At 40.5% G+C, this 20,508-nt stretch overlaps 1 protein-coding gene and 1 non-coding gene across 2 annotated transcripts; one reads left to right on the forward strand and one right to left on the reverse strand.

The window, feature by feature from the left end:
• Positions 1-15,125: 15,125 nt before the first annotated feature.
• LOC126793042 (small nucleolar RNA snoR86) lies at positions 15,126-15,247 on the forward strand. The gene has a single exon (XR_007672025.1). It is a non-coding gene; the product is annotated as a small nucleolar RNA snoR86 (small nucleolar RNA).
• A 1,374-nt stretch (positions 15,248-16,621) lies between these two features.
• Positions 16,622-20,508, reverse strand: LOC126791833 (stearoyl-[acyl-carrier-protein] 9-desaturase, chloroplastic). The gene is made up of 3 exons (XM_050518325.1): positions 20,254-20,508; positions 17,920-18,424; positions 16,622-17,481 (listed from the first exon to the last, which is right to left on the reverse strand). The coding sequence occupies exons 1-3, from the start codon at positions 20,367-20,369 to the stop codon at positions 16,921-16,923; spliced, it is 1,182 nt and encodes a 393-aa protein (XP_050374282.1). The 5' UTR covers positions 20,370-20,508; the 3' UTR covers positions 16,622-16,920.

The raw sequence follows: 20,508 nt of genomic DNA on the forward strand, positions 1-20,508 counted from the left end.
CATGAGAAATTGGAAGAAGCTCTCTGGGCTTACACAACGACGTATCAGACAGCCACAAATGCTACACCTTATTCTCTCGTCTATGGTGTCGAAGCCGTGTTACCATTAGAGAAAGAAATCCCGTAATTGAGAATCGCTTTGCAAGAAGGTCTCACAAATGAAGAAAATGTCAAGTTGCGCCTGCAAGAGTTAGAAGCTTTGGACGAGAAGAGGCTTGACGCACAACAACACCTGGAATGCTACCAAGCTCGGATGTCACACGCCTTCAACAAATGTGTTCGACCACAGTCATTTCAAATTGATGATTTAGTCCTTGCTGTTCGAAGACCCATTATTATGACGCACAAGTCTGGCTCCAAATTCAAGTCAAAGTGGGATGGTCCTTACGTCGTCAGAGAAGTTTACACCAATGGAGCTTACAAAATTGTGGCGGAAAACGGCTTGAGGATCGGTCCCATCAACGACAAGTTCTTGAAGAAGTATTATGCTTGAAAACAAAAGAAAATGCTCCAGGTCTGCACGAGCCTAAACTGCACAAGACACCCAAAAAAAACAAAGTATGCTCCAAGTCTGCATGAGCTTAAACTGCATAAGACACACAAAAAACAAACAAAAAAAATACTCCACACCTGCATGAGCTTAAACTGCACGAGGCACCCAAAAACAAAAAAATACCCTTGAACTACGTAATGACTTGATTAATTCTTTAGAAGGATACGTAGACATCTTGAGAATAACAATCTTAAGTTCAGTCACATCAAAAAAAATATAAGGGTTTGATTGAAAATAAAAAGATGAGCAAATCCTGATCATTCAAGTCAGCTGTCACATTCAGGTCAAACCCTTGAAGCTGCTCCGACGTTCTTCAAAATTGGCTCGTATCTTCTTTGCCTCTTCATTCTCTGTTGCAGTTGGTTCTGGAAACTCTCAGATTTGGCACTTTTGATGTTCTAAATCAACAAGTCTTGCATCGCGAAGAAAAAGGTTTGCACCTAGCAAGTCCAACGTCTGCTCTAGAATTTGTTATTCTTCCTTCAAGTTCTCAAGGGAATCAAGCATAGACTGACGCTGATCAAAAGTATTTTGCCGAATTTCTTGGGTTGTCTTGATAAGCGAATCTCTATAAACGTCTGAACTTAGCACCTTCTCGCCTTACCTGGGCATTTGGTAGCTGGCTACTTGACGATTCACTGCGTAAGTCCACTGCAAGACGGAAATTCAACTGCCATAGAATGGAGCTTTAAAAGTGAATGGCCTGGTAAGAGAGGGATATATGGTTAAGGTGGTGCCATCATGTTGTTCATCTTCGACATCGTCGAGGATAGTGATCGTCCCGTCCTTGAAACTCTTGAAAGCCGCCATGGTGAATGTGATGCGTAAAGCCTAACACGCTTTTGTTGACTGCTATCAAGTCTATGAATTGAGAGCAGTCAAGCGATTAGATCGTTTACGTTCTTCAAACTCTCGAAAGCCGCCATGGTGAATGTGATGCGTAAAGCCTAACACGCTTTTGTTGACTGCCGTAAAGTCTATGAAGTGAGAGCAGTCAAGCGATTAGGTCGTTTACGTTCTTCAAACTCTGAAAGCTACCATGCTGAATGTGATGCGTAAAGCCTAAAACGTTTTTATTGAGTGCTGTCAAGTCTATAAATTGAGACCAGTTAAGCGATTAGGTCGTTTACGTTCTTCAAATCCGTAAAAAATCAACTCGTTCTGAAAGCAGTCAAATTTCTAAATGGACCGCTGCGCTCGAATTGTTGTTAAAATCCTACAAAAAAAAAGCGGGGTCAAAGTCACACCATGAAAAACAAATGTCAAGTCAAACAATGAAAAAAAAGTATGACCGGTAAAAAAAAAGTCAGACCTGTAAAAAAAGTCAGCCCGGTAAAAAAAGTTTGACCGGTAAAAAAGTCAGTCCGGTAAAAAAACCACAACCGGTTGCATAAGTGCACAACCGCATTCAATCAATGGATGATTAAATCATCCAATTACCGCACCCGCATGTATTCATGCAGACTCTTATTCAATCTTCCTTCTCAGACCTCTCTCTCCAAATCTCTCCTCTCTCTCATTGGCAGAAGTCACAGGTGAGCTGCTCCTTATGACCCCAACTGGTACTTCATCATAGCTGCATCCATGGCAAGGAAGATCTACTTGAGGGGTGGTCTTAGTGTTGGTGCCTTCCACAAGATCTATGGAGGAAGCAAGAGGGATTTGTACCAAGTCACTGGACGGATCGTTGTTGCAATCTGAGACATAAATTAAAAGGCATGGTTATACAAAGTGATCAAGAAACTATTTGCATTTAAGATTGAGCGAGACTGAAGGAGGAGAGAGCGATGATATGATTGGGTTCGTGAAGGAGGAGAGAGCGATGATATGATTGGGTTCGTGGCAAGCAGAGGCGGCGGCACGACGAAGCAGTGTCAGCAGGTGAAGGATGTTAATGTTTATGAAAATGCCTATCCCTTTGGCTTCGACTCTGAATTGGTCACCGAGGCTTCCAAGCTCTGGCAGGATGTACGGTACAAGTCCCTTGAACCATTGTATCATACGAAGCAATTTGTGCCAAGGGAGTCCCCATGGACGGTTGATGGTGAATGAACTGGAGTATCATCTAAACTTAAAGTACTTGAACACGAACTACTGAATTTGGAAAATATTAGGAAGGGGGATCTTTATAAGGTACCTTCATTAATGAGGAAGCAGACAAAGAGGTATCAAGATCTTGGGGAACTACTTCGACCGATAGCAGAGAAAGACTTCTTATTGCTGCCATGTCAGCTGATCTAGCCGACGAGCAAACTCGAGAAGATGGGAGAGAAAGAATAAGAGCTCTCTCTAAGGTTCAGACATTTATGCAAGCTTTCGCCTGTTATCTTCATTCTTATAAAGATCACTTCCAACATCAGATTCGTTGCTCTCACCTCCACTATCATTGCAACCATAAGTTCAGGGCGGAAAAGCCAGCACTCTCATCCATCTTCAAAAAGGAGACATGATGATATCATTGAATTGATTTAAGTACAACTTGCTGTTATCTTTCAGTAGTGGAGTTCTAAAGAAACGTGTAGTAGCTTGAGAATTATTGAATTGATTTCGGTACAACTAATGGTGCTTCATTCGACAAGGAATTAGGTATAACTACATACTGCTCAATTATCAAGATCAGATCAAGAAAGAAAAATGGAGAGGGAACATCATTGCAAAGATTCCAACGAGCACTGATGATGGGCAGTGAGGCTGCTTTTGAGGGAAAGCACTGACCTCACTGAGAAATGAGCATCACTGAGGGAGGGTTATGTATTTGCATGCACTCATTTTATTAACCATCGACATGTTAGATGGTTAGATCTAGTTTTCCCACATATGGCCATCTTAGAGAAGGGACAATTAGTGATGACGCTAATTGTGTAATACACATCAAAGGAAGAAGGGCGGGTAGTTTTGGAACGTACTCAAGTTCAAAGCCCAAATATTGCTTGGCAAAATTGAAAACCTTGAAATTGTTCTAAATTTAAGCTTGTCGATCCTTATGTACAAGCATAAACACATGAAATTCGTGGAGCCTCAGAAGCTAGCTCCACAAATTTTTCAAATCAAAGTGCATACTTCAAGCTGCGCTTTCGGCACGTGACAACGACATGTCTGCATCACGACTTGAAGTGGGGGCATTTGTAGACACATAAAATTTAATGAAGTAAATTGTCTTCGTTAAATAATTAAATCGACAAGAACCCGAAAAAATTGCACACGTGGCCAAAAGTCAACAAAATTAGCGCGGATCTGAATAAAACTCGTGTCAGCACATAAGCAGTTAATCGTAATCAAAACTACGTGATTCCAAAAATTGAATGTCATTAACGATTCGAAAATGGTAATCAGACATTTGATTAAATTAATAAATTCATTAACGGTTATAATTAAGTCAATTATTTTCTGATTAATTTAGTTATGAGAATAACTAATTTAAAATTAATAAGAAAATAATATTGATTTAATCAATTAAAAAATTTATTATTTTTAGTGTCATTAAAATATTCTACAAAATAGAAACTTTGACACTATAAATACCCCTTTCAACATAAATAGATGGGAGATTTTTTAGACTTGGAGAAGAGGGAGAAAAATCACTTGAGCAAGATCACTCTCGACAAATACCGAAGTCTCTCAAGTCCACGAAGATCATCAAGTCCATGAAGATCATCAAATCCATGAAGAATCATCAAGCGGCCAAATCACTCGTTCTTTATCAAATCTAAATCCAAACTCAAGTCTACGAAGATCATCAAATCTACGAAGAGTCGTCAAGCCACTAAATCACTCGTTATTCATCAAATCTAAATCCAAACTCAAGTCCACGAAGAATCATCAAGCGGCCAAATCGCTCGTTCTTCATCAAATCCAAATCCAAATCAAATTCTCAAGATCAAGTGCACGTCACCCTTGAGCCAAGTCATATACGGAGAAAGAATCAGAGAAGTTCACAAAGATTGTAACCCCGCGCTTGATTATAAATAAATCACATTTTATTTGTACACGTGTCTGCATTCTTGTTTGTTTTCAGATTATCGTTCTACAGATGGAATTTCAATAGTAAGCTCGTTCACTATAGGATGGGGACTAGTATCAACTTTATCACTACCAGTATAAGTCCTAGACGTGTCTCCAACAACATTAGCAACACATTTTTCGTAAAGTTGAGATAACTTCAACTGACCTTGGTGAGTGCAAATGGAAACAGATGTCTCTGTTACCAGTTGAGCACAAGATGGACCAAATGTAGCCACATTCTGTCTTTGAGCCTGACTATTAAACTTCTCTCTGCATCATCAGAGACAGTTTTCCCAGACAAAAGCCTCTTTGCTAAGTGATGTTTATAATATTTCTCAAACACATCTTTTCCCATTCTGGAATGTCTTGTCATTGTTAAACAACAGTTTGTGATGTTGTCCATTGTTTAATTAGAATTGGTTTCTTTTGTGCTATAAATATTGGACTATGCTTTATAGATTCCACAATCCACTAACAATCACACATGCTGCTTATGAGCTTTACTCTTGCACTTGAATTCTATTAAACCCTGTCCAGTCTTGAGGCCAAAATAAATCTCTTCTGGAACTTCCCTCTCTTTCGTCTATGGCCAAGCAGAATTATCATCACAGACTCCATAAACAACAGTTTTACTCTTCTTGGCAAAGGCACCCCAACCTGTTTACGTTTGAGTTTAATCATGACATGAGATTTTATTTATGTAGACAGAGACAGTCTTCCATTGTTGAATACCTTTTCCCAAAAGTTGCAGCAAGTCTCCATCACAAAGACCAAAGCAGGGAAAGTTGCATGGTTTCAGACTAAAGTTAACAATTTCTTTAGTTTCTGGATGTTGTCTTCTATTTGCAATCATCTTTGCACATTATTGGAGGAGAAAAACTCTAATTATTTTGTTTTTGCAGGTTGCATTTCTTCTTTCTCTCGAATCTTTGTTGTTAAGTGAATGCAAAGACAACATGATGAATGTACTGCTGCCATGTCGACAAGGGCCTTGAAAGAATCAGATGGCCCCTCATACTTCCATCTCAGTGACTGATTATATGCTTCAGGATTATCTGCAAGTTCTTTTCATGGTTTTGGTAACGTTCTCAACATCACTTATCTCCTGTATATATAAAAAAGAACCGAGACCAGGAGAATAATCTTTAATATTTGGAGGACCAACAACTACAAGTATTGTTCCAGCAACTAGAGATTGAAAGAACTTCTCAGTAACATAATCCTCATTGGAATTCTCAAATGCCAAACTGAACTTATAGCGCTTCAGAGTTTGAACTTTGTCCTCCATCATTCTATCAGCGAGATCTCGAAACGAACTGTGCTCTTCCTTTAATTTTGTTATACCGTAATTTGAGCTCTTCTATTTTTTTTTAAATATCATCTTCAGTAGATGCTTCATTTTGAGCTATTAATGTCTCACATCTTGCTCGCCATGTTTCTTCCAAATTACTAAAGTTAACTTCCCATGCTTGTTTGGCAGACCCTTGTAGATAATAGTATGGGCATTGGACCACAAGAACAAGACTTCTAGAACACCAATCAGAATGTGGCAGATAAGCACAAGCAAATGGTACTCCACCAACTCAAACAAAACCCAAATGGCAGTAGCTCCTCTGAGAACCCCGGCTGAAACCTTCTTGTTCCTCCACAAGAACACATCAGCAGGCTTTTCACCACCTAAGACATGGTGAACAGGGCGCTCTCCTCCAAAGAGACGGAAGACCTTCTCCTTGACCGACGACTCCTTCGCCACCGGGGTGACCTTCTCCGTCTCGGAGTCCGATGAAGACGAACTTGACGACTTGCGATGGATCTTCTCGCTGATCTTCCCCATCGGCGACTGCTCAGCCTTGGCGTCGGTGAAGAGGCGCGGTGGTGGTGGTCGTAGATGAGCAAAAGTCACAGCGAGGAGCGGGACGAGTAAGCAGTACTTGGTGTTGGAGATGAGGTAGTGGTACCCGAGCTTCACGTACTTGAGCCGCACGGATAGAAGACCGTTGTAGTACCTTCACTAACATGATCATGAACACCGTTTTGCTTCGACCTCGAAGACGACGATGACGTATCTAGTGCTTGTGTAGTCATGTTTGGTCGGAGAAGAAGCCGAAGTTAGAGCTGAGAGAGCAGAGAGGTTTGAGAAAGAAACATCGATTGAAGAAGGAAGTGGTCGGCAATTCAATGATTGAATCATTGAATGATTGAGTGTGGTTGTGCTCTAGTGCAACCGGTTTTTTTACTTTGACTTTTGACTTTACTGGTCTGACTTTGACTTTTTTTACTTGTCAGGTTTTGACTTTTTTACTGGTCAGGCTTTAACTTTTATTTTACTGATCTGACTTTGACCTTTGATTTTTTTTACTGTTACTTTGACTTTTTTTTGTAGAATTTTGACAAGAATCTCAGAGTCGCGGTCAATCTAACCATTCGATTACTTTCGAAACGCGTTGATTTCTGGCGGATTTGAAGAATGTAAACGACCTAATCGCTTAACTGCATTCATTTTATAGACTTGACAGTAGTCAACAAAAGCGTGTTAGGCTTTACGCATCACATTCACCATGGCGGCTTTCAAGAGTTTGAAAAACGTAAACGACCTAATCGCTTGACTGCTTTCATTTCATAGACTTGACAGCAGTCAACAAAATCGTGTTAGGCTTTACGCATCACATTCACCATGACGGTTTTCAAGAGTTTTCTTCACGATGCAAGACTTGTTGATCTAGAATAGAAGAAGTGCCAAATCCGAGAGATTCCAAAACTGACTGCAACAGAGATTGAAGAGGCAAAGAAGTTACGAACCAGTTTTGAATAACGTCAGAACAGCTTCAAGTCAAAGAAGAAGTGCCAAATCCGAGAGATTCCAGAACTGACTGTAACAGAGATTGAAGAGGCAAAGAAGTTACGAGCCAGTATTGAAGAACGTCGGAGCAGCTTCAAGTCAAAGAAGAAGTGTCAAATCCGAGAGATTCCAGAACTGACTGCAACAGAGATTGATGAGGCAAATAAGTTACGAGCCAGTTTTGAAGAACGTCGAAGCAGCTTCAAGTCAAAGAAGAAGTGTCAAATCCGAGATATTCCATAACTGGGAGCCAGTTTTGAAGAACGTCGGAGCAGCTTCAAGTCAAAGAAGAAGTGACAACTCCGAGAGGTTCCAGAACTGACTGCAAAAGAGATTGAAGAGGCAAAGAAGTTACGAGCCAGTTTTGAAGAACGTCGGAGTAGCTTCAAGTCAAATAAGAAGTGTCAAATCCGAGAGATTCCAGAATTGACTGCAACAGAGATTGAAGAGGCAAAGAAGTTACGAGCCAGTTTTGAAGAACGTCAGAGCAGCTTCAAGTCAAAGAAGAAGTGCCAAATCCGAGAGATTCCAGAACTAAGAGCCAGTTTTGAAGAACGTCGGAGCAGCTTCAAGTCAAAGAAGAAGTGCCAAATCCGAGAGATTACAGAACTGAGAGCCAGTTTTGAAGAACGTGGGCACATGTTCAAGTCAAATAAGAAGTGTCAAATCCGAGAGATTCCAGAACTGAATGCAACAGAGATTGAAGAGGCAAAGAAGTTATGAGCCAGTTTTGAAGAACGTCGGAGTAGCTTCAAGTCAAAGAAGAAGTGCCAAATCTGAGAGATTCCAGAACTGAAAGCCAGTTTTGAAGAACGTCGGAGCAGCTTCAAGTCAAAGAAGAAGTGCCAAATCCGTGAGATTCTAGAACTAACTCCAACAAAGATTGAAGAGGCAAATAAGTTACAAGCCAGTTTTGAAGAACGTCGAAGCAGCTTCAAGTCAAAGAAGAAGTGTCAAATCCGAGAGATTCCATAACTGAGAGCCAGTTTTGAAGAACGTCGGAGCAGCTTCAAGTCAAATAAGAAGTGTCAAATCCGAGAGATTCCAGAACTGACTGCAATAGAGATTGAAGAGGCAAAGAAGTTACGAGCCAGTTTTTGAAGAACGTCGGAGTAGCTTTAAGGGTTTGACCTGGATGTGACAACTGACTTGAATGATCAGGATTTGCTCCTCTCTTTTTTTTCTTCTTTTTTTTCAATCAAACCCTTATATTTTTTTTGATGTGACTGAACTTAAGATTGTTATTCTCAAGATGCCTACGTATCATTCTAAAGAAGACATCAAGTCATCACGTACTTTAAGGGTTTGTTTTTTGTTTTTTGTTTGGGTGCCTCATGCAGTTTAAGCTCATGCAGACGTGGAGCATTTTGTTTTTTGTTTTTTTTTGTCTTATGCAGTTTAGGCTCGTGCAGACTTGGAGCATACTTTGACGTTTTCAAGCATGATACTTCTTCAAGAACTTGTCATTGATAGGACCGATCCTGAGACCGTCTTCCACCACAATTTTGTAAGCTCTATTGTTGTATACTTCTCTAACGACGTCAGGGTCCTCCCACTTTAACTTCAATTTGGAGCCAGTCTTGAGCGTCATAATGATGGGTTTTCGAACAGCAAGAACTAAATCATCAACTTGAAATGACCATGGTCGAACACCTTTGTTGAAGGCGTGTGACATCCGAGCTTGGTACCATTCCAGGTGTTGTTGTGCATCAAGCTTTTTCTCGTCCAAAGCTTCTAACTCTTGAAGGCACAACTTGACATTTTCCTCATTTCTGAGACCTTCTTTAAAAGTGATTCTCAACGACGGAATTTCTTTCTCTAATGGTAACATGGCTTCGACACATAGACGAGAGAATACGGTGTAGCATTTGTGGCTGTCTGATACGTCATTCTATAAGCCCAGAGCTTCGCCCAATTTCTCATGCCAATTCCTCTGCTTTTTACTGACAGATTTCTTCAGAATGTTACAAAGAATTTTATTGAATGCTTCTGCCAAACCATTTTCCGGGGCGTTGTACATCGAAGAGAAGTGCAGCTTAAAGTGGAATTTCTTACTCAACTTTTATGTTGCAGTATTCGAGAAATACTTGGCATTGTCCGTGATGATGCACCGTGGTATACCATAGCGTTATATAATGTTTCCCGTAATGAAGTCCACAACATTTTCTTTCTTTATTTCTTTCAGCAGTATCACCTTTGCCCACTTTGAGAAAGAATCCGTGGCTGCCAAAATGTACATATGACCAGCCGATGATTTCGGAGTGATGGGTCCAATTGCATCGATTCCCCAGACATCGAACGGATACGAAGCAATTGTCGGATGCAACGGCTCAGGTGGCTGATGAATGAAGTTGGCATGAAACTGACAAGCTTGGAATTTTTGTGCATACTCCATACAATCCTTAACCATGGCGGGCCAATGATACCCTAGTCGTCTTACTTGAACATGTAACTTTGGTCCTGACTGATGTGCTCCACACACTCCAGAATGAACCTCTTCCATGGCTTTGACCGCTTCATCTTTTCCCAAGCATCGAAAAAGTACTCCGTCAAATGACATCCGATATAAAGTTTCTTTGTAGTAGAGGAAGTGCGGTGCTCGCCGCTTAATGCTCCACCTTTTCTTCGAATCTTCGGGAAGCTTATTGTGCTCAAGATAGTCGATAAAAGGATGCCTCCAATCTTCAACATCAATGGTGTGCTGACACTACATGAAAACTGGCACACTAGAGTGAAGGATTTGTTGTCACGACCTACCTTTGGTAAATTGGGATGTCCCAAATTTCGTTTCCACACAATTCCAAGGTCGGCGCCAAGTTTGCCAATGCCTTCAAGAATTGTGTGGCGAGTTGGAAATAAGGTACCAAATCTTCCTTCTTGACCTCGTAATTAGTGAGCAGTTGATCAATCACTAACTTCGAGTCCCCATACACTTCGAGACTTTCGATTTCAATTTCTAACGTTGTTTGCAATTCCATGGTAAACGCCTGGTACTCTGCGACACTGTTGGAGCACAGTTCCCCAAGAGTGAAAGAATATGGTAATATTTGTTTTTGTGGAGAGACAAAGATAACACCAGCCCCTGCTTCGTCTGCCCTGGATGAGCCATCGAAAAACATCTTCCAAGTAGGGAGGACCTCTGCAAGGAAGACTTCCTCGTCCGGGAATTCATCTGAGATTTCCCAATCCGCTGGAATAGGGTGGTCTGCCAGGAAGTCGGCCAGCGCCTGTCCTTTCACTGCTTTAGCGGGCACATATACGATGTCGTATTGGTTCAATAATAATGCCCACTTAGCCATGCGCCCGGTTAGAACTGGTTTAGATAATATGAACTTAACTGGATTGGCTCGCGCCACCAAGTGCATTGTGTAAGCTTGCATGTAATGCCTCAACTTTTGAATGGCGAAGACGAGTGCAAGATATATCTTCTCTATCGGCGGATAATTTAGCTCAGGTCCAGTGAGGGTCCGACTTAAGTAGTACAAGGCTTTCTGTTTTTTGGTTTCATTTTCTTGGGCATGAAGGGCCAAAAGTGATCTCTCTTGAGCCGCGATGTAAAGCATAAGAGGTTTCTAGGCGATAGGTGTACCCAACACCGGAGGATTCGCCATGTATCTCTTTATGCTCTCAAAGGCATTGCGAAAAGCTTCATCCCATACAAATGGAACATCTTTCTTCTGAATGGTTGGCAACGGCCCGCCAGGTTTGATATGAACCGTCTGATGAAGGCAAGTCGTCCTTGGAGGCTTTTCAACTCGCGCAAATTTCTTGGCTCTGGCATTTCCTAGATGGCTTTAATTTTGGATTGGTCTACCTCGATGCCTCGGTGCTTCACGATGAATCCAAGAAATTTTCCAGAACCGACGCCGAAGGCACACTTCAAGGGATTCATTTTTAACTTGTATTTGTGTAAACTGTCGAACACTCTTCGTAGATCTTGCAGGTGATTAATTCTTTAATTTATTTTGACAACCAATTCATCAACATAGCATTTGACATACTTGTGCAGCATGTCACCGAAAATTTTATTCATAGCGCGTTGGTACGTTGCACCGGCATTTTAAAACCCGAATGACATGACCTTATAGCAATAAATTCCTTTAGGAGTTCGAAATGCAGTGAGTTCCTCATCCTCTAAGGCCATCCTTATATGGTTATAACCTGATGATCCGTCCATGAATGACAAAACCTCATGCTCGGTTGTCGCATCCACCATGAGCTCTATGATTGGCAGAGGGAAATCATCTTTTGGACATGCGTCATTTAAGTCACGAAAATCTACATAAACACGGATTTGTCCGTTCTTCATCTTGACAGGAACAATGTTTGCGATCCACTTGGGATACTGCACCTCTCTACTGAAGCCTGCGGCAATCAACTTATCAACTTCTGCTTCAATTTGAGGAATAAGTTCTGTTCGAAAGCGTCTTTGTGTTTACTTGGTTGGCCGAGTCTCCGGTTTGACAACAAGTCGATGAACCGCTACCTTTGGATCCAGGCCGGGCATTTCTTCGTTCGTCCAAGCAAAGACATCTTTGTACTCGAGCAACAGATCAAGACATTCTTTTTCTTCTTCAGAACTTAAAGACGCACTCACAAAAATAGGTCTTGGATCTTTTGTTCCCAAGTTAATCTCCTTTAGTTCGACCATAATGGCTTGCCCCCCGTCTTCAAGTTTTGGAGGAGCTTCGTCTACTTCAATTTCAAAATCTTCATGATCGTCTTCCTCTACGGCATCTGCTTCTGCCCCCGTCTTCAAAACTCCTTTAGTGGCTGCTTTGTGGAATTTCGGTTGCTCACCTTTACTAATGGCAATGTTGATTCCTCCCTCAAATATTTCACATCATCCTCTTCTAATTTTCGTGGACACTCTTGTGACTTTGTCCCCACAAATGAAGACTCCCCATCCCTTAGTCTATACTTCGGGACATAGCAAAGGACCAGAAATGCATGGCTGGTTTTTCTTTCTGCAAACGATGTTGCCACTTTAGATGAGACTTTTTGCGACACTTCACCATGAAGCTCAATGTCTTTTAATTTGGCATCATTCTCCCTAACTTTAGCGGCTTTCCCCGTGGAGGGTACTCCGACCGGAAGGACTTCTTTCATTGACTCCTGATCTGTGTAGAATTTAGAATCCGCAAAGTATGATTCGGCTTCTGTGAAAGGTGTGGTATCTCCTACCACGGTTTTCACACCTCCGCGATAGAACTTGAAGCATTGGTGTAAAGTGGATGGCACGATGTCATTTTCATGTACCCATGGTCGTCCCAACAACAAGTTGTACGAGGTCTTTGCGTCGATGACATGAAACAAGGTGTTTGATTTTAGCTCTCCGATGTCCATATCTAGTCTGATCATTCCTATTGCTCTTTGTCCTCCTTGGTTGAAACCTTGGATCATGAGACGACTCCTTGACAACTCATCAACGTTAATGTCGAGTTGAGACATGGTTGACTTGGGCATGATATTGACTGCTGACCCTCCGTCTATGACCCTCCGTCCATTTGGTCTCAACTGTCAACATACTCCGGCTCGAAGTTTGTATACCAGTCTAAGACATTTCCCTTCAACGAGCGAACAAACTGCTTGACAAGGTGATCGCCTTATGTTCCGGCGTTAATGCTAGTCTTCACAAAGTGGGCGACGTGTTGTTTTGAGTTCCCTTTACCTTCAAATTGTTGGAAATTTGGTGGCTGATACCCTAGCGGCATCCTTATCTGTCGATCCTCTTAGTGTAAGGTTTGAAGTAACTGAGGGAGTCACGAGAAGGACCTCCATATTGAGCCCAAATGAGTTGGTGATGATGTCTTGCAATTGCTGGAGTGATAAGGAACCAAGCAAGTCGCCATTGTTCTTGGACATTTCTCCCTTTTCATTTACTTTGCTCCTGTCAGGCGACCCTTTGGTGGAGTTCTCTACATCGTGATCTTCCAACTTGCTATAAAGTTCAGCGATTTGCACGTCCTTTTCTTCAACCGTTCGGGTGAGCTTTTCAACCATCTCCAACATATTGGATAGTTGCTCCACAATTGTGGATGCCCCCGTCACCAAGACCTGTGCATTGTCAGAAGATGATTCATGCGACATAGAATGAAAGTTATCATCATCTTATTTGGGACTTCCATGGTATGATGCCGGGCTTGATTCATCATCAGAAAAAACGTCTTCCAGGATATGGCCATCACCATGAACGGATAGAGGAGATTGCTCCTTTGGCTGCTTCTCTTTTTACGCTTGTTTCTTCCCACTCTCAGAGGCATGTTCTATTGCTCTCAAGCTCTCCAAAGTGATGACTGGTTGATGAGGCTTACTAGCAAGTGCCATAAACGCCGTGGTTGAGCTCTAGCCACGCTCCGGGTGACAGGAGCATTTGATTCACTCTTTGATTTGGAGAATGCTCGTTTGGATTTCTTGACCGGCTCGGCCTCTCCATTTGACCTCGCGGTTGTGGACTTGGATTTCTTCGATGGAACGGCTTTGTTGTTCTTGGAAGCCATCGCACAAACGAAAGATTTCTTCGGAGAAGGAGATGAGATGCCAAAAATGTCCCACTGGGCGTGCCAATTTGTAGAACGAGAATCTGAAAACAAACGAGAATGCAGACACGTGTACAAATAAAGTGTGATTTATTGAATATCAAGCGCGGGGTTACAAATCTTTGTGAACTCATCTGATTCTATCTCCGTATATGACTTGGCTCAAGGGTGACGTGCACTTGATCTTGAGAATTTGAGTTTGATTTGGATTTGAATTTGATGAAGAACGAGCAATTTGGTATCTTTACGATTCTTCGTGGACTTGAGTTTGGATTTGGATTTGATGAAGAACGACGGATTTGACCGCTTGATGATTCTTCGTGGACTTGAGTTTGGATTTGATGAAGAACAATCGACTTGACAGCTTGATGATTTTTCGTGGAGTTAGGAGACTTCGGGATTTCTCGAGAGTAACATTGCTAAAGTGATTTTTTCTCTTCTTCTCCAATCATCTCTCTTCATGTTGAAGGGGGTATTTATAGTGTCAATGTTTCTATTTTTGTAGAATATTTTAATGACATTAAAATAATAAATTTCTTTAATTGTATAATTAAATCAATATATATCTTCTGATTAATTTAAAATTAGTTATTCTCATAACTAAATTAAACAGAAAATAATTGATTTAATTACAACCGTTAAAATTGATTAATTTAATCGAATGTCCGATTACCATTTTGAATCGTCAATGACATTCAATTTCCGATTTACGTCGGAATCACGTAGCTTTAATTATGATCATCCATTTATGTGGTGACACGAGTTTTATTCGGATCTGCACTAATTTTGTTGACTTTTGGGCCACATGTTCAATTTTGTCGGGCTCTTAATCAATTTAATTATTTAACGTAGATAATTTAGTTCATTAAATTTCATGTGTCTACGGTGATAAAACTGTAAAAGGCCAGCGAAGTAGGGTTCTACCGTATTCCCAAATATTCGGGGGACTGTTTCGTCATTCACCGAGTTGCGAATTAGGGTTTTAGCCTTTTGGGCCTATAAATACCTAGTTCAAGAGCAATTGAGCTCAGGCAGAGTTTCCCTTCTCTTTTCTCATCTGTCTCCTTTCTGGTTTCTGTGTTCTTTGTACCTCGTAGATGTTTTTGTTTATATCTGTCGTAGAATTTCTTTTGCTAGGCCTATTGAAAAACATGTCCGATAGATATAATTTGGGAGTGAAAAGCCAATTTGCAGAGCAAAGGCGTCTTATCAATGGCGCAATTTGCATTGAAGGTTGGCGACAACTAACCAAGCGATTCTCCGTGCCTTCCAAATCTCTTAATTTTGAGTTTGGCCTCGAACAAGTCGCTACATTTTAAAATCTTTATTAGCTTCCAGAGTTTTTGTTCGAGAGATTTAGTTATTTTGGTTCTCTTATGCATCTGTTGGGTTTTCTGTTTCGAGTAAAATGAGAAAACTGTAAGATCAGCACGAAAATAAGTATCACAGCATCATTGATAATTGGTTAAACTTCATACTCTTTGTTTGAAAAAATGGACAATCAGAAAACACCAAGATTGAATTCGAACTCTGTTAGATTTTTCGGTGATTGTAATGGGGCTGGAAAGAATGTGACTACTGATTAGGTGGAATAAACTGAAAAGCAATGAGGCAAAATGAATTCTGAAAGCTGGAAATTTGATAAGATGGTAAAAGAAGTCAAAATCTCTGTCTGGATTTCACTGTCGCCAAAATGTTTTGTTATGAACAGCTGAATATCAACATATTGTCATTTGTCAACCCTTGTTCATACAGGCTGTTCTTTTGTGGTGTTGAATTTACAGAGCTTGAGAAGATTGTTAGTCTTGTATGAGTGGTATCTGCAAGAACTTGGAGATCAGAAGAATTGATACACCAGCAAAAATAAAAACAGAATTTGATTTTTTATTGGAGCTCAAGTTCATCAGAATTTATACAAGTCAAATTTGGCGGTCGTATGTTAAATTTACAATTTGAAGAAAACTAAAAAGCATCCCTAGGCTCAAACTGGCTTTTGGCATAAAATCCAATTGATCCTTTCTTGAGATGTTAAGTGGTTGGCCTGTTCTGCTGAATGGAAATAGAGTTGGTGCAGGTCTGGGTGGCCCTCAAAATGTAGTTTGCGGTTGCTACTACAACGCTATAAATCTGGCATGCTAGCTTTGTCATGTTTCACTGAAAATATAAGCACGTCTAAAATCTTCAGTCACTCCGATAGTATCAATGGTTCCTTCTAAACTGGTGATTGATTTCCTTGTTCATACCTCGCAATTTTAAAGGTAGAGAGGGCCTAACTTCTCTTCCGAAATCATAGATGTTTGATGCCAAGGGAGACGTTTCTCCTCATGCATCAACATGGAGGCGGCCGTCGTTGAAGATGCAGTTTCTCTTCTTTTGCTAGGCCTATGTGCCTCTATTGTTCAGTGGTCTAAAGCTAGCCTCGGGCATCAAGAACCTGAGGAAAGAGTTCATAAATGATGTCTTTGTTTGTTGGTCAAGAAGCTCAAATACAACACATATATCATCTGCTCTTTTATACTGATGATTTACTAGAGAGGATGAAAACTATGGCCTAGTAAATGTTTTTTTTTTTAATTTTCACGTGTATTCAACGCATAGTAAATGAAAACTTTCTTTATCTGATAATGGCTCCTGGCTTCCTAGTTATAACAACATTTCGTATTATAAATTGAGATCAATAACAACGCCATCATCATCAAAATTGCCATTATGATTCTATTTCACCATACCAAACAAGCTACGAAAGAACGAAGTAGACTTGTACAAGATACCATTCGGAAGAACAAAACACCGAAACTTCAGCTGCTCCTACCCTTTTATCTAAGGACATACGCCACCAACACAAGAAACAACTGTATCTACAACCAACCAAAGGTCACTCCTTACACAGAAGGTCTAATAGATGTTTCAAACAAAATGCAAGTACAAAATCACTACCCCCCAATAGATCATGTGAGAAGAGACTTGTTAAGATTTGTAATTCTGCACTCACAGCCCAACATTTCTATCAAAGATCCAACTGAAAGGTATGGCAGGGCCTTGCTTGGCTCTTGCTTGAGCCCTTTCTTCTAGTCTCCTAATTCGCGGGGCCAAACCACACAGATATTCTTGAGCCTTTCGACCCTCACCTGAAAGTCCAGTCAGGTCCTGCACCTTCCACCTGCCCACCAAGAACTCCAAAATATCTGCATAGTCCTTGGCCGTATAAACACCAAGACGCTGTGCAACAGCTGAAAAGTGATCAAAAAGTTTGTCATCACGACCATCATACATCAAGTGAGCTGGCATAGCAATCTTCTTCTTCATCATGTCAGCAAAAGACGTAATAGTTCCATCGGGATCAATCTCAAAGAGCTTTTCCACGATCTTAGTATATGCCGTCTCATGGCGCTTCTCATCTGAGGCTATTGTGCCGCATATTTGAGCCAATTTTAAGTCCCCATACTCCTTGGCATGCCTGGCCGTGTTTCCATGAGAGATGAAGGTAGCCCTCTCCTGGAATGATGTATATATGAACCCAAGGTAAGGACTGTTCTCCGTACGCGGATCCTACATAAACAGGAGATGCAAAATTCAAACAGCAGTATATTAAGGTATGTTAAAGCAGAAAACCAAATACTGAACATATCATATCAACAAAAAACAAAATTTCAGCCAACAAATTCAATTTTTCTATCCTGCAACTCTTCCAACAGTCTTTTTCTCTTTCCTCTTTTACAACTATCTAATGATGATTTTGCAATGGGGGAGTGCAAGCGAGTCAGTAAAGGACACAAAACGATGAGCACAAATGTAAGAGACTTTCACTCGATTTCTCAGTTAGGGTTTGTGCATGTGTATTTTATAGAAGTTCTTTGTGCATGTGTATTTATAACAGTGTTGTGTGTGCATGTGTAAACAAGGCCCCTGTATATGCAATTTGTTCATTATTCTGAAAATTCAAAAAGATCATAAAAGAGAACACTCGATATATGAACAGCATCTCACCATTCCAGACCCAATCAAATACTGAATTGTCTTTTCAATTTGCCTCATGTCCACTCGGCCACAAAGGTAAAGATACTTGTTGAGAAGGTCACCATGCCTGTTCTCTTCAGCTGTCCATGCCCTTGTCCAAACTGCCCAAGGGGTTGGGCTTGCCCCTGTTTCATCCCGAACTCCATCCAAGGTGTTAAGCATTGTTTGATAAGTTGGAAGGGCTTCTTCAGTGATCATATCTCCAACCAAAACAACAAAGTATTCATCTGGAATCTCCTTTGCCCTCTCCCGTAGTTCCTTAACTTGTTCCTCAAATCCATCAGATGATGGATCTGGCAAAAAGTCCTGGGGTTGCCAACACTTCTCAACTGGCTTTAGGTGAACTAAGATGTTCTGCTCAGCCCAACCCTCAATGGATTTAAAGATCTCAATCTTTTGAGGTGGCATGGAATGTGTTACTTGAACATGCACCTCCCTAGGAGGAGTGAAAGGCTTTTTCAGATTCTCAACCTCCCTGCATTGAACAGAACATTAGCAACTTTAAAACTTCATAGAACTAGCTAGGTCAGCAGCAACATTTATACGCAGCTTACGATGATAGTATATAACGGATGTGAATTTGATCAACACATTCCATGTATAGCTTTGTTGGGCAACCCACCGATATCCCAAAGAGTTTGGTCCAACTAGTTTCCTAACATATTGTACTATAGTCTGCTAGAGTACATGTTATGGCCAGATTAGCTGAATTTGTATTGTATGCAATGAATGGCAAGTAATATTGAGCCACATAGATAAACATTCTACAAGAAACTTACAGCAGAAGTAAATGCATCTAAGAAAAACAGGATGGATATCCGTACACAACCAAAACACAAAAATTACTAGTTGATTGACTATATACTTCTTTGACTGTTTACTATCACAAAAATGTACAGAAAACAAAAAGTATATCCGAAATATATTCTTCTAGTTGGTATGCTGAGTATTGTAACCTCTGTCTCCTCAATGTTGCACTATTGTCTCTAAAAATATGTAGACTTTCTCAGCAGGACCTATCTTTTTACACATAAGTGGAAAGTACTTGCACAATCCCAAGCAAAAATGTACAACTAGCAAACTGCAGTCTCACACAAAGTCCTTTAACTAAAGGCATATATTTTTCAATAGCTGACTCAACAAATTTGCCCACAGACATGTGTACTCAATTGAAAACAAAACCGAAGAAGTTAAGTGGCGTTGGGTATAGTTGTAAGGCAAACACAGTCTCCACGTTAAGAATACAACTCATAAAGCTACGATGAATCAGTAACTTGAATACTTGGCAAGTTTTAAACCCCAACCCAGATAGTAAAAGATTTAAAAATCAGACAGCAAACTTGTTCAGTTTGAACCAGGAACACGTGTGTTCAGCATATGAATCAAACACTAACTGTAAAATACAGAGATCACTAAACAAATAAGAAAAATAACATGTGAAAGCAGAAATGGCCTCCTTAAACAGCCGCAGATGATCCAATGACATCAGCAGTTACATTCGTATTATGTCATGATAGAAAGAGAAGAACAATCAGCAAGTTTGGGCATTTATGTAGACAGACATATATCGAGCAGTTTCCATAATGCAGACAACAGCATTAACCGTCAGTCATGAAAAACCCAACAGATGGACACTCATGCAGCCATTCAGTAATGCATGTAGCAACAAAATGCCTGGCACACACAAATTCCACCATTTCGAAAACAAAATTCTCATAAAAGAAGTAAAACAAGCCAATTGGAAAAGAATAATAAATTGAAGTGATACCAAGAACAATACTCAATATAAAAAAAATACAATTGGTGTATAAAAATTCTTACATGTAGCTATAACAATGCAGAGCAGCAATAAAAATACAGTAGATGATTAAGTTTGAAGAGAAACAAATCGAAATCTGATGCATAAGATTGAAAACATCTGGAAAAATATCTCTTGATAACATTACAATGACCTCATGCACTTGTGGAATCGAATCCAAACAAGAATCACACATGTACCGATCTGGGATTACAGTTTGCATGAGTAAAAACAACAGTACACGACTTAAAAAAAATCAAATTAGCAGCTCAAGAAATCAACACATAAAAATCATCGAACACGTAAAAAAAAGGAATAACAAACAAAATCAATACGGAATATTCACATTGAGTCCATGAAAAACAGCAGAGGACAACATGTAAGAGATGAGAAATGAAGCAAGTAGAGGCGGAGAAAGCAAGAAATGAGAAGGACCCAGATCCAGAAGAGGTTTAAAGATCCAGACACCGATCAAAGAAATGAAAGAGAAAGAGGAAGAGACTGACTTGGCGCCGGAGTGGAGAGTGGAGGCCATGGAGAACTTGGGAGATCTGAGGCTGGCCATCTGGGGAAGAGCAAACCTTGGGGATTGAGTAGTGAAGGTGTTGAGTTTGAGAGCCATTGTTGCGATGGTGATTGCTTTCGTTTCGTCCCAGAAGGGTTTTGATGGAGAGAGAGAGAGAGAGGCTCCTCCACACACAGAGAAAAGACGAAGAGAGACAAGTGTCAAGTGTCCGACAATGTTTATGTAACAGAGGGAC

Source organism: Argentina anserina, chromosome 4 (assembly GCF_933775445.1).
Source record: "Argentina anserina chromosome 4, drPotAnse1.1, whole genome shotgun sequence".
Classification (NCBI taxonomy): domain Eukaryota; kingdom Viridiplantae; phylum Streptophyta; class Magnoliopsida; order Rosales; family Rosaceae; genus Argentina; species Argentina anserina.